General features: G+C 34.9%; 1 protein-coding gene across 2 annotated transcripts in view; it reads left to right on the top strand.

Moving 5' to 3' along the window:
• LOC148945286 (uncharacterized) overlaps positions 1 to 12,780 on the top strand; it is a 354,164-nt gene that overhangs the window by 239,309 nt on the left and 102,075 nt on the right. Inside the window, exon 1 of one of the 2 annotated variants that reach the window (XM_089099447.1) lies at positions 5,440 to 5,588. The exons of the other annotated variant lie outside the window; for it this stretch is intronic. Coding sequence (XP_088955573.1) covers positions 5,558 to 5,588 — 31 coding nt within the window. The 5' untranslated portion in view covers positions 5,440 to 5,557. Of the gene's footprint in view, positions 1 to 5,439; positions 5,589 to 12,780 lie in introns of those variants that run through there. 2 annotated transcript variants of the gene reach the window in all.

Raw genomic sequence — 12,780 nt, 5'->3', positions numbered from 1 at the left:
AGAGAAACGATCTGAATGGTGTTTTAAATTGATACATGTTGCTGCTGCTGCTGCTGCTGTTGACAACAGTCGGACTACAACTAACTGTAAATCATACTTGTCCAGTGAATAAGTAGTAGTAGTGATAATTTTCCCATAGATCTATCTATGAGAAAAAGAATGAAGTTATAATCCAGGGCATGAGTTACAATTTAATTGTTTTGTTATCGGATCTGATTGCAAATTGTAAAAGAGTCAATTCCATTGATAGTCGTCTATGTAATTTTTTTAAAGTCGTCAAATTTTCCCAAAAGTCTTATTAGCAAGAAGCAAATTCCAAAGCAATTAAAAGAACATAGTCCATCAACCACATTAAAGGTAGAAGAGGATGACTTTTATCTTTCTTGGAAAATACTAGTACAACTAGTAGAAGCATTGATTTGATGACAACGCCGGTGGTAGCTAGACAAAAGCAAAGACGTATTGATTCACCCGGTAGTATGCAAAAGGGTAGCGATAGCGGACGCTTCACACCTCGTTTATGTTCAAAATGGATTAAGTTTTAAAAGGTGTTTATGAAAATATTGGTGAGCCAGGAAGTTTACGTACACCCACTACACTTGCTAATGTTACCAGAATTAAAAAGAAGCTAGCACAAGAGTATTTACAAAAGGAACCCAATTATACTCTTAATCGAAATCATAGGACTAGAGGTCGTCACTATCGAAAAACTAAAGCCTTTTACCCTCTACATATATTACAAGCAGATTTCTTGACTCTAGACAAGGTTCAAAGACGTCATAATAAACCTACAAGCATATTTTACTTGCAATAAGTGTTTTTAATCACTATGCACATGCAGCTTCATTGCAGTCAAAGAGAAGCAATGAAGTTGCTAAAGCCCTTGAATAGATCTTTGAACAAGATTCGTATAACAAAATTCAAACAGACCGTGGAAGTGAATCTGTTAATCCATATGTAAAAAGGGTTTTATTGAAATATAATACAATACTCTATCACAGTCATAGTCCTATAAAGGCAGCATTGGTGGACCGTTTGATACAAACAATTCGACTTTTAATTTGTATTGTACATTGAAAAATACAGCTGCATTTATTCAAGATTTAAATAAATTATGCAGATTTATAATCAACGCCCTCATCGATCCTTGGCCAATGCTAGCCCTCAAAAAGTTCATCATAGTGATAATACAACTTTCCTTAAACAATAATCTAATGAAAAGGCGGGGAAGAAAAAACTTAATGTTAGAGATACTGTTTTAATCAATCGTACATGAAAAATTTTTGAAAAGGGAAATGACTTGTGGAGCACTGACCTTTTTAAAGTGTCAAAAGTCTTGGACACTAAACCTGTAACGTGTAGGCTTTGCGATATGAAAGATGAAGAGATTCTTGGCGGTTTTTATGACTAAGAATTAAAAAAAGTTGGAAATAGTGCAATCTATCAAATTGAAAAGGTATTAAAGACTCGTAATCGCAAGGGTACGCGACAGTTGCTTTTTCACTGGCTAGGATACAACTCTGATTTTGATTCGTGGATACCCGTTTAAGACGTTCATAATGTCTGAAGGTTTCTATGTGACATTCATTTCCAATGTTTCCGATCCTTTTTATGACGATTTGAGTAAAACGAGCGATTTTTTGTTAAAAACCTTTCCCTGTCATTGAATTTGAGGGAAGGTATTGAGTTGCTCTTGTAGATTGTATTCTTAAAAATGCATATGCTATCTTAAGAGAGGATCATAATTATGACATAGAAATTATACCTCATGATTGAACATTTATTGAAGATCAACATGTAATTGTAGAGATCAATTCATATGAATACCCCTTTGTCACATTATCATATAGGTTTGGGAGTATGAACAAATTGTGTCATGCTATCAAGAAATTGTTTTGTGTAAACACGGGGCATTGGTTATGCATCTTTCAAACAAGAAGCAATATAGAATTTTTTACCCGTTTGGCCTAGCGTATACATTCTATACACCTCACATTAATTTTTTTTGAGCAGAGTAGAAAATCTATTATTCAAAATTGGAAGCGGATAGAAGATCTATCATAGCTGTGGTTTTCATGCCCTATTATGATTAATTTTTCGAAGTCGTGGACAAACTTACATGGAATTCCTCAAGATTTATGGTGACAATCGTCGGTTAAAAGACTTTCTAGTTGAAAATACTCTTTCTTATCTCTATAATATAAATTTCGGTGCCCTAAAAGTGAAATGCTTTAAATATGTATGTAAATTTGTTTATTTATAAAAATTTGTATATATACAAAACGCTGTGGCCTTTTTAGATTTCTTCTCTTATGTATAGGTAATCATCAGAAACGATAAGTGGCAGCAGCTTATGAGGATTAAAATTGTTTTCATCTTTACATGCATAGTCAGGGTCAAATTTTCTACAATATACTGTAACTTCATTTTTTTTAAATCTCTTTGTAAAATCAATAATACTACTCTGATTCATAAAATTCACATGTTTTAATTTGCTTATCTGAGACAATTTCACATAAAAAATTCTCATATGAAGAATCACTTTCTGTAACCGCCAAATAAAAGTCTGTAGGTTTATAATCAAAGTAGCCGGTATCTAGACAACAGTGTCGTAGAAACAAGATTCTTTTCTTATTCCAGCAATTGAAGCGTATTCCAGGTTCTTCTTCCCAAACTGATTAAAGGCACGACGATACCAGTCTCTTAAAAATAAACTGAAGTCACGTTTAATATTTCTCACAATTATGCCAGGGTAAGTATTTTTCTATTGATCGCATTTGTCATAGTGACATTTAGAGCAAATGAATCCTCTATTATGAGAGTCACAAATCTCTTCAAGACATGAATTACAGTTTTTAATTTGCACTGCATATCCTCTGTGCAATTTACATGGATTGTATAATTTACACTTTTCATTTTAGTCATCAGCAAAAGTACAATTCTCAAAGGATGACCAGCAGCCCAAAGTATACAAGCATAATAGGCATGTGTGACACATTTTTAGATGTTGACTGTCTCACTTCTAAAAAGAAACTGACTCGGGTTCATTAAAAATGTCTCGTGGGGGGTTTCACAAAATGGCCGTCTATGTAGTGGATAAGAGCAAAACCACAATATCTTTTTTGTTCTGTCTCAATTAATGTATATATAAATTGAGTAAAAGCTTGGGAACCACGACGACAAAGTTTCATACAATAGTTCAAAGATAGGAAATCGATTCGCATTATATCGTTAAGCATTTCTTGAGAAAATATTTTTCTTTGAAGAGATAATTCCAGAAAGTCACCATCTAAAATTAGACATTTTTCCAATTTTACTAGATTACGTTATATTTTCTGGTTCTAAAATCCATCCATTTTAACACTCCCACTACCAAATACAGACTAACCGTTTTCTATGAATTGTTCTCTTCAATATATCGCCAGCACATTTAATCCGTCTTGTAGTCTCTGTATATGCACTATATTCATCTTAGCCGCAAAGCATAATTGTTCCTCTGACTTGAATTTGGTTAATGTTATAACATATCCAGCATACATCTTATCCCATTCTATGGTTAGTCAGGAGTCCCTTGTAATTTCCACCGCTAGTTTAGGCACTCTAGGTCCTGTTTCATCAACACTTTCAAAATTCAATAATGTATAAGCATCTATTTCAGTGTTGCCTGCGCCAGTTCCAGAAAGAAACTGACTCTCGATCAAAAAAAATGCTTCTATCACCTGGGAAGGCATGTTTAGACACGATTTTTCTATACAATGGGCGTCTAGACACCTATAGGGGGGAAACACCTGGGAATTTTTTCTAGAAACAGGGCATGCGCTCGAGATCTTGCCAGCCCATCGCTAGAAACAGGGATGCTGTGATGTCAGAGGGCATAGCGTAGAAATCCCATGCTATTTTCCCTATCTTTGCCATGACGTCATAGGGCATGTCGTAGAAATCCTATGTAAAAGAGAGGGCATGTCGTAGAATAGATTGACCCCCACTACTGGGGTTTTATATCTCAATTAATTTCTTGGGGGCTGTACATGACGGTTTTACAATTTTTGATAACCTGTCCATTTTTTAAAATAATATTTCTATTTGAGTTAATTTTTCAAATTATCGACATGTCTGTTAATTGACAAAACTTGGAATATGTATTTTCTTTTTTTATTTATGTTGCTTCCCTATCCCATTGTTTATAACATCTATCATTAGAGATATCTGTCGTTTCTTCAAACTGTACAAAATGGCCAGAAACTTTCTTGAAGGTAAGGTAAATCTTTATTAATACAATAGTTGTAACGAACTTTCCATTTTATCAAACGGAGAGCACAGCGCGATGTGTCGACTTAATTCATAGAACACAAAGTTAAAATTAACGCTTTAATATAATGCATCTTCAGACAAAATTGAAAACAGATCAAGAAAAAAAGCAACAAAAAAAAGAAGAAAGAAGAGATAAAAAAGAGTAGAGACCATCCCAGGTCGAATATAAACTGAACAAAAAAAAATTCTTACATTCTTAAGTCCCCACATCCTACACAGGAACAATCCTCTAAAGACATTTTTAAATTGGTGAACGATTCTTTGGAGCCATTTCAGTCAGATTAAATTTATTTGCAATATAGGGGATCTGGTACATTAATGAAAATCTAACCCTTTTTAATTTAAGCAGAGGAAGATGTAGCTTCTTGGAGCGAAAATGAATAGAAAAACAGGAACCCCAGCAATAGCCTTATCATGGAAATAGTTTATTGGAGACTGAATGTCAAAAACCACAATGCTTTTTGTAATTCTTTCAGTTGTTTGAGGTTAAGAATATCCAGAAATAAAAAAATGGTATAAGTTTCTGATAGATTTTGTTGCTTTGAAGGACGAGGAATAAGAGCCAAGAACCTTTTTATCCTGTTTTGGCCAAAGATTAGTTCTTCTGATCTTATCCAGTGCCTCCTTTGAGTGCCCAAATATCACGAGTTCAGTTTTTGATCAAATTTAGGAGCCAAATAGTTACAAGAAGTGATTAGAAACATTATCCCGAAGAATACACTAAGTTGGGGGCATCAGCCCCATAAATAATATACAGAACAGTTCTAGTTTGTTTTAAGTGTCATTGGCGTTATGCTTTCAGTTTAAAAAATTTGATTTTATTTCCAATAAAGTCCCGCTGGACCTGAAGAATTGTGGAACAGTATATTGTTAATTTTCTGTCAACATCTGCCAGGGTACTATTTCGTCAATTTGAGAAGGAGCAGGTTTTTCTTGTCTTTTATGACAGGTGACACTTATTTTTCTTAGTGTTTCCTCCTCCCTGTTCTCAATTAAAAGCAAACATCCTTTGGTTGCTCTAGGCGACCGGTCAAACAGTAGGTGCGAGCAAAAATGATGTAAATGAGTAGTTGAAAAATGAAAAAGAGTGCCAAGTTTTAGTGTGCATATTTTGCCACACAGATGTAGTTCGCCTTGGTTGGATGTGAATTACTGCTTGCCAAATATTTGACTATTTGCAGAGTTTGATTTTTTGACAATAACTTGTATTTGGCCAAGTTTGACTTTATTCTTCAAAAAACTAAACATGAGCAGTAAAATGGTGGATATTAAGCAAGGTGCAGTATTTATTCTTTTGTTTTGCAATTTTCAAGCTCAATATATATATATATATATATATATATATATATATATATATATATATATATATATATATATATATATATATATATATATTATTTATATACTTTTTTTCTCAAGCATTAGTGACTTCTTAAGGATCTTTTAGATTAGCGCAAAATTATGGATGGACGCTTGTTTACATTTATTTATTCTATTAGTTAAGAGAAAATTAGCCAGGATTAGCACAGCGTTGTTAATCCTTAAGGGCTACCTCTGTTCACACGGAAACCCTATGAAATTCTGAAAACTACTATGGGGTGGAAATACATAGCCCATATATGCCTAAAGCCCAGGCTAACAAAACTATACCTTTTGAAAAATTTGTCGTTTGATTAGTGCGGGTCATTTAAAATTTCTAAAAAGATTAATAAGCCTTATGTAAATTAAACATATAGTTTGGCTAGGTGGGCTGTATGTTTCTTCCTTAGGGAGAAAAGGGTGGGATAAAAGCTGAGTTCAGGAGTAAGATAAGTAATTAGTTTATATTTTGAAAAATGGTTTTTAGAACTTCATAAGATTGCCTCGTGAAGAAAAGAAACCATTTAGGACTTCCCAACTTTTTTTCGTGGTTTTAGAATTTGCGGGTTTTGTTCAACCTGCAATTGTTATTTCAAATATTATATGCGTTTATTTGGGTTTCAAATGTGTTTTAGCAACACCGAACTACATGTAGTCTTTAGATTCAAAATTAATGAGCCTTTGGACATAGCTAAAACTAAAATTGGTAATTTTTACTCGGAATCTGAATTTACTCTCTCTGTCCATAACCCATTCTCCTCTTCCATAATCTAGTAAAAGCTTGGGATTTTTTTTTCTTTAATTTTCTTTTATGCATTATATTCAATTATTTTTAGGTCAAATGTTTTTTTTTGTAGATCACTGCTTTGTGTTATTTGTTGGAATGATTTGCAGCTTTATTTACTCATCTTTTATACTCCCGCACCCTCCGACTATATGTCATTCAGGAATTGTCTAGGAGGTGATTCTTCCGGCTAAATGACATTAATCGAAAATCCTCAGGATTACAGCCAGACAGTCTTAAATGGCAACAAACTAAGCATAAATATTTCCTAAACGGGGTTTTTATTTACAAAAAAAGTGGATGTTTTGACCAAAATATACTTTCCCAGTTCAATCAAAATTATGAGGAGATAATTACTTATTTGTCAGATGAAAAGCGCCATTGTTACACATTATATTATGTTACATGATATAGGAGCGACATAAATCATATCTACAAAATGTTATATACTTAAGGTAAATAATATTTTTACAAGATTCTCTGTATTTCTACTGACAAACGCTTATTTTCTGCTTCATTAGGGTATTCGGTGGGGATTTCGGTACCTCCGAAGTGTTTCGGTCCAACTTAATACTTCATCTCTCTAATTGTTAGCCTTCCTTTCGAGCTTAGCTCCCTGTTGGCTTTATTTAATTATGTGTGTTGTTTATATTTGTATGAAATACAGTTTAGTCTATCTATCTATCTATCATTTATAGGTTGTCTAAGCTGTTACTATGAAGCTAATTTTCTCCAGTTCAGGATTTGCTGTGTAAATTTAAGCCTTGCTTGTGGCCAGCGCACTGTTACGATACAACAATGATCTTAATATTGGTTGTTGAGTGGAAATGTCACTTGAGGGATCATACAATCCAAAGATTCAAAAATTTTCAAAATGCTGCTTAAAATGGGAAAATGGTAGGCCTACTTACGTGTTATAGCGACCATATTCGAGTTCTTGTTCTGAGTAAAACCGGTTTCTGTGTCTGCATTCGGAGTTACTTAGCTTAGTCTCAGCGAGATAAACTACTATACAGGTATATTTTAATTAAATATTTAGTATATAGAGGTAGTTAGGTTAGGTATTTAATATAATGCGTTCTGGGCGGCTTGCTTTCCATAATTCTCTGTTGTAGTTTCCATAATTCTGTTACTAAAGTATTATATTTTCATCCTGTTTTGGTATATTTCATTAGGATTAACCTAACTTCACTTCTTTGGTGTGGTCGCAATAACACGTACGTACCGTGAAAATTTTTACAAAAACGATATAAGGTATATTATTTTCCTGTTACACCCCTCCCAGTCTTCAGAATTTTCCTTGACTCTCCCCCAAAAAACAAGGTGACATCAATAGTATCGCATTATTTAGCGTTATATCTGTACGAAGGTGTATACTTAATTCAAGAAGAGATAAAACGAAAATGACAATTAAATACCAAAAACCTTTGAAAACGTGCTTAATGTCATTGGATAAAAAGCACTCAAATTTAATACATTCGAAGAAACGCAAGAGTAATTTGGCTGATGTAAGCCAACTTATTTAGTTTGTTTTTTGATACCTTTGAATCTCAGCACCATTAGCGAACCCTGCAAATTAGTCAGTCAATTATTGGTTGAAGCCTGAGTGTGGTCTCAGTCGAGGGGCTAAGCACTACATGACATAGTTACCATGAAGTAGCCATTATTCTATTGTCGGAGCGATGGGAGTTCTAACTCATTGTAGGAGAGCCATTCTATAGAAGACTTCTTTAAGTAGTCATAGTAGACAAAAAGGAGAAGTTTGTAATGCGTATTTGTTTAACGGTGACGGGGGGGGCTTGACCCTCCCACCACAATCAAATTTGCACATGGCTGTGCAACTGACATGAGCCACAATAACACTACTGTATGTACATGCATGGAGCTAAAGACAGACTCAGAAAAATGAAGTAGCATTTACTTGCGACAGGCACTTAAAACCCTGGATTCGGATGAGAGCAAGCAGGGGAAAATTCCGGCAAAAGAACAATGTCAGTTGAGATCGCTCATGTTGGGCGAAACATGTAAGATAACAATCGATTTCAATCAGTTTACAACAATCTTCTGGCTGAAAAATTTTTAAATTAATATTTGAGTGAGGAAAGAGCTTAGATATTCAACTTCACCGGGCGGTTTCTGAGTACCATCTTTTTATTATCAAGAAAAAGATTCGTAGCAAAGCGGTCGAGCCCTATAAGTGTGGAACAGTTAGGCCCCCCACTTATTCCGATTTTACAATCCCTCTTGCCGCAGAGTCATTTGGAGCCAAACCAGGGTCCTAGGGACGAATTTCTTCATGACCCCTTTCCATAGTTTTTAATGCGGTACAAATGCAATTGAATGTGACAGGTCATAACAGTGGCCGGATAATATTAAGTTTTGGGATTGTATACTGCGGAATAAATTTTCTCAAAGTTTTGGACAGCGAATCCTTTTTATTTTCAACTTTTTTCCTGTGGAACAAAGAAGTCATGAAAAATTTCGATAAAATGTAATTGTTAATTTAAAGATACCTTGTAACTATATTACCAGCATAAAAAATCCGTGTTGACCCCTTTGAGGCTCGATTGAGGGACATGCACAAGGGGGAGCCAAGCCCAGGCCTTCTCCAAAATCCTACGGTTTCCTGAATTTCCGGGCATTTCCTGTTCAACTTTAGAAAAAATTCATTTTATGTCGTCAACCTTCCCCTCAAAAAAATAATTCTTAAGCTTGTGCCCGGCTTGGGCTCCTGAAATTGTACGTACTTCCCTTCTTACACATCGGTCATTTGATTACACATCGGAAGCGGTAGCGTAATTTGCTGTGGGGAAGGGGGGGGGGGTGCAACTGCCCCTCCCAGACCTCGGTTTGGCCCCCCTAGACCCCAGTTTGCCCCCAGCTGAAATTTAGTTTCTTCCAAAATCTTATCAAAACTAAGATAAACATGCATAATTCAAGCATCAACTGAAACAGATCAGTTTTTTTTAGCACATATTTACCTTTATAGTACTTCTATAGTACTAAATAGTACCTTTGTGGTTCTAAATGGCTTTTTTTAGTTTTTACCGTCATTTTCACTTGATTTCGGAAAATTGGCTCCAACTTTGCCCCACCCCACCCCAGGATTTTGACAGTGGTCAAATATGGCTCTGAAGCATGGACGCTCCAAAAGCGGATGAAGATTATCTAAATGTTATCTAGAGAAATTGCCTACGGATTGTTCTGGGTACCCAGCTGACTAACCGTATTTCAAACAGTAGATTGTACGAAAAATGTGGTTCAATCCCGCTTTCTAGGGCTATAATGAGAGAAATGAAAATCAGAGAGGAAAGAAACTAACAAAATGAAAAATAAAATCAAAAAGGGTGAAAAAACGAGGATTTTGTCAGCCAGTGGAGAACCATGAAGAAGAAGAAATAAGCAGATATTTCGACAAGGACCTCTGCCAAGTCATCCTCAGTGCTAAACAAAAAAGAAGAAAAGGAAAGTAAAAAAAACAAAAACCTAACCTTTCGAAGTTTACCTTACAAAGACAGAACAGACACTTTGTTCTTTGTTCTTCTGTCTTTGTAAGGTAAACTTCGAAAGGTTAGATTTTGGTTTTTTGTTTCTTTCTTTGGGCTCCTGAAATTGTACGTACTTCCCTTCTTACACATCGGTCATTTGTATCCTGCTAGTTAAAAATGAAGGGAAAAGCTAGGAGTTTCGATGATAATTATTTCCTTTAACATTTGCTCTCTAGCTCATAAGTCTGGAAAGGCGCCACAAAAAAGGGCGTACAATTACAGTAAAAATCTTGTAATTGTACAAGACGAGTAAAAAATTGTATAAGACATTGCTTATGCTGTCATACAACTTTCTGGGAGAATTGAAGAGCAATCAGTAATTAGTAGCAGAAAACCGGGAAAGCTTGATTCACTGTTACTATGAAAAATTGTCAGTGTTTTTTAGTTTCTGAATGTCAAATATATCGCGTATTTCTTTATCTGAAAATCTAGGAGGAGGATGGGGAGGGGGGGTTAGTGCAAAGTATACTTTCCGATTTAAAGGGGGGGGGCAAAGTTGTCAATTTTTTCAATGAAATGCCAAAAAAGGTATTTTTCAATAAAAAAACATACTTCCAATAGGCGTTTTTCAATAAAAATACACGGAAAAGGTATTTTTCAAAATCTAAGATGGGAGGTGGCAATCTAGGAGACGCAAGCCCCCTGCCCCTCCAATTGACGGCACTGCTAGATACCTACATCAGAAACCTCAGTGGGACTTCATTTTGGAAAAAAAGGTCAAAATAAAGCAAGCATGCGCAAATGGAGCCCTTGGGCCCATTCTGATTGGAATCTAGAGGTTTTTCAAATAATTTTCTAGATTTTCCATACAATTTGTCGTTTTTTTTGCATTTGTTTCAAAGGTACTTGTGTATTACACGCCAAACACTCAAATGCTTCATTTAGTTAGAACCTCTGTCTTTTACGCTCAATCCTAATGGAGTATTACAAAATATGATGAAAATATAATACTATAGAAACAAATTTAGGTTATATATATATTTTAAATTAGGGAGGTGTGGGTAAAGTATCGCGGGTCTACATGCAAATTGTACTAGGTAAAATTATTCTGCATATCATTCAGTAAGAACTGTTTTTAAACTTCAAACTGTCCAATACTTTACCCCTCCCCCTAATGTACAAATATATAGCCCAAATTACATATTTCCCATCTATTCTGTCCCTTGGTTGTCTTGTCTCACGCTAAGCTGAAGGCACAGTTTATATAATTGGCAGTAAGTTTACCGCAGATGGTTTCTGGCTCTTCATTCTCGGTGCGAACAAAAAGCTTCTCCCACTTATTTGTGCATTTATGGGCTAGTGTGTTTGCGTCAATCAATGAGAAATGGTTAGAAAGCGCATTATTCGTAATTGTGAAAGCCGAAAAAAACTTGGTGAGCCGGCCGAGTGGTTTGCAACTGTCCCATCTCATAGCTTTGACTTAATTTTTATACAAATTATGACAATCTATTATTTATATACGATGGACTCAACTGATTGGCTTATGTAGATTTTATACAGAAGGGGGTGGGGGGTTGATGAAATTTGTAAAAATAAGGATTTGTTTTTCTTCTAATAAGTGGTGGAATAGGTGTGATGGTTTCAGGGGTGGATCCAGGATTTTTTAGGGGGGGGGCGCAAAATAGGTTGATCCGATAAACTTACGCTAGGAGCAAGTTTAATTAATGCAAACTTGCGTTAATTAGGTAAATTACACTACTTTAGAATACTTTAGGGGGTACCCCTCCCCCCTCTGGATCCGCAACTGGATGGTTTATCAATTTGTTTTCACGTCATGATATTTATATTCTCAGATTGTAGTTCCTGTGATACTTGAAAAGTCTAGTTACCTGTTTTGGCGGAGAGCCGAGATAAGACTAGTTTCGTTTTCAATCAATGTTTTCGTATGAAATGGTCAGACCTTTCCTGAACTTTAAACAATAAACACCTTTGTTTGAAAATCTTTGCACTTTGTGAATTTAGCTAGCGATAAGGGTTCCGGATTGAGACCAACTCGAGACTTCGAAACCTACTTGTAATTCCTATAAATATCTGAACTAATTTTATATATATATATATATATATATATATATATATATATATATATATATATATATATATATATATATATATATATATATATATATATATATATATATATATATATATATATATATATATATATATATATATATATATATATATATATATATATATATATTTATATCGGCGCGTACAAACAGCTCCTCTCATTTGATCTGCCATCAGCGGTCCAATTACCCTGGAACACGTATTTTGGCAGAAACTTTCTCAAAATGCCTTTGAAACCAACTTGAGACATCGAAACCTACTTTTAATTCCTAAAAACGTCTAATAATAATATTGCACTACTAATTACCGATTTTTATGTATGTATTGGAATAAATTAATTTAAAATTAGTTTCTTCAAAATTAGTGTTCCAACGATGAAGCCAAGTTTCGCGTTCAAGAGAGATCTTACTTGTCTACCCGCGAAAAGATCTAATGTCGCTTATGTTTATAGGTTCTCTGGAGCACTCGCACCTCGGTCCGGGTTTTTGTAATGGGTGAGATAGGGAAAGATCATACTGCTAATTATATAAACTGTGGCTGAAGGAAACTAACGAAGAAACCGGTTTGTTCTCGAGTTTTACACAGCGTAAACTCGACTGCTTTGCATATAATATACAAGTACGGTTTCAAAGTCGTCCCTCCCACTACAAATCAGATTCTGTTTACGTGCCTGAAATCTGAATCAACTTACCCCACCTCTCCCTAATC

The sequence above is a fragment of the Artemia sp. Qi Xiang Cuo genome, chromosome 13, assembly GCF_049724085.1.
Source record: "Artemia sp. Qi Xiang Cuo chromosome 13, ASM4972408v1, whole genome shotgun sequence".
Lineage (NCBI taxonomy): Eukaryota > Metazoa > Arthropoda > Branchiopoda > Anostraca > Artemiidae > Artemia > Artemia sp. Qi Xiang Cuo.
This window is presented reverse-complemented; position numbering and strand designations above follow the sequence as displayed.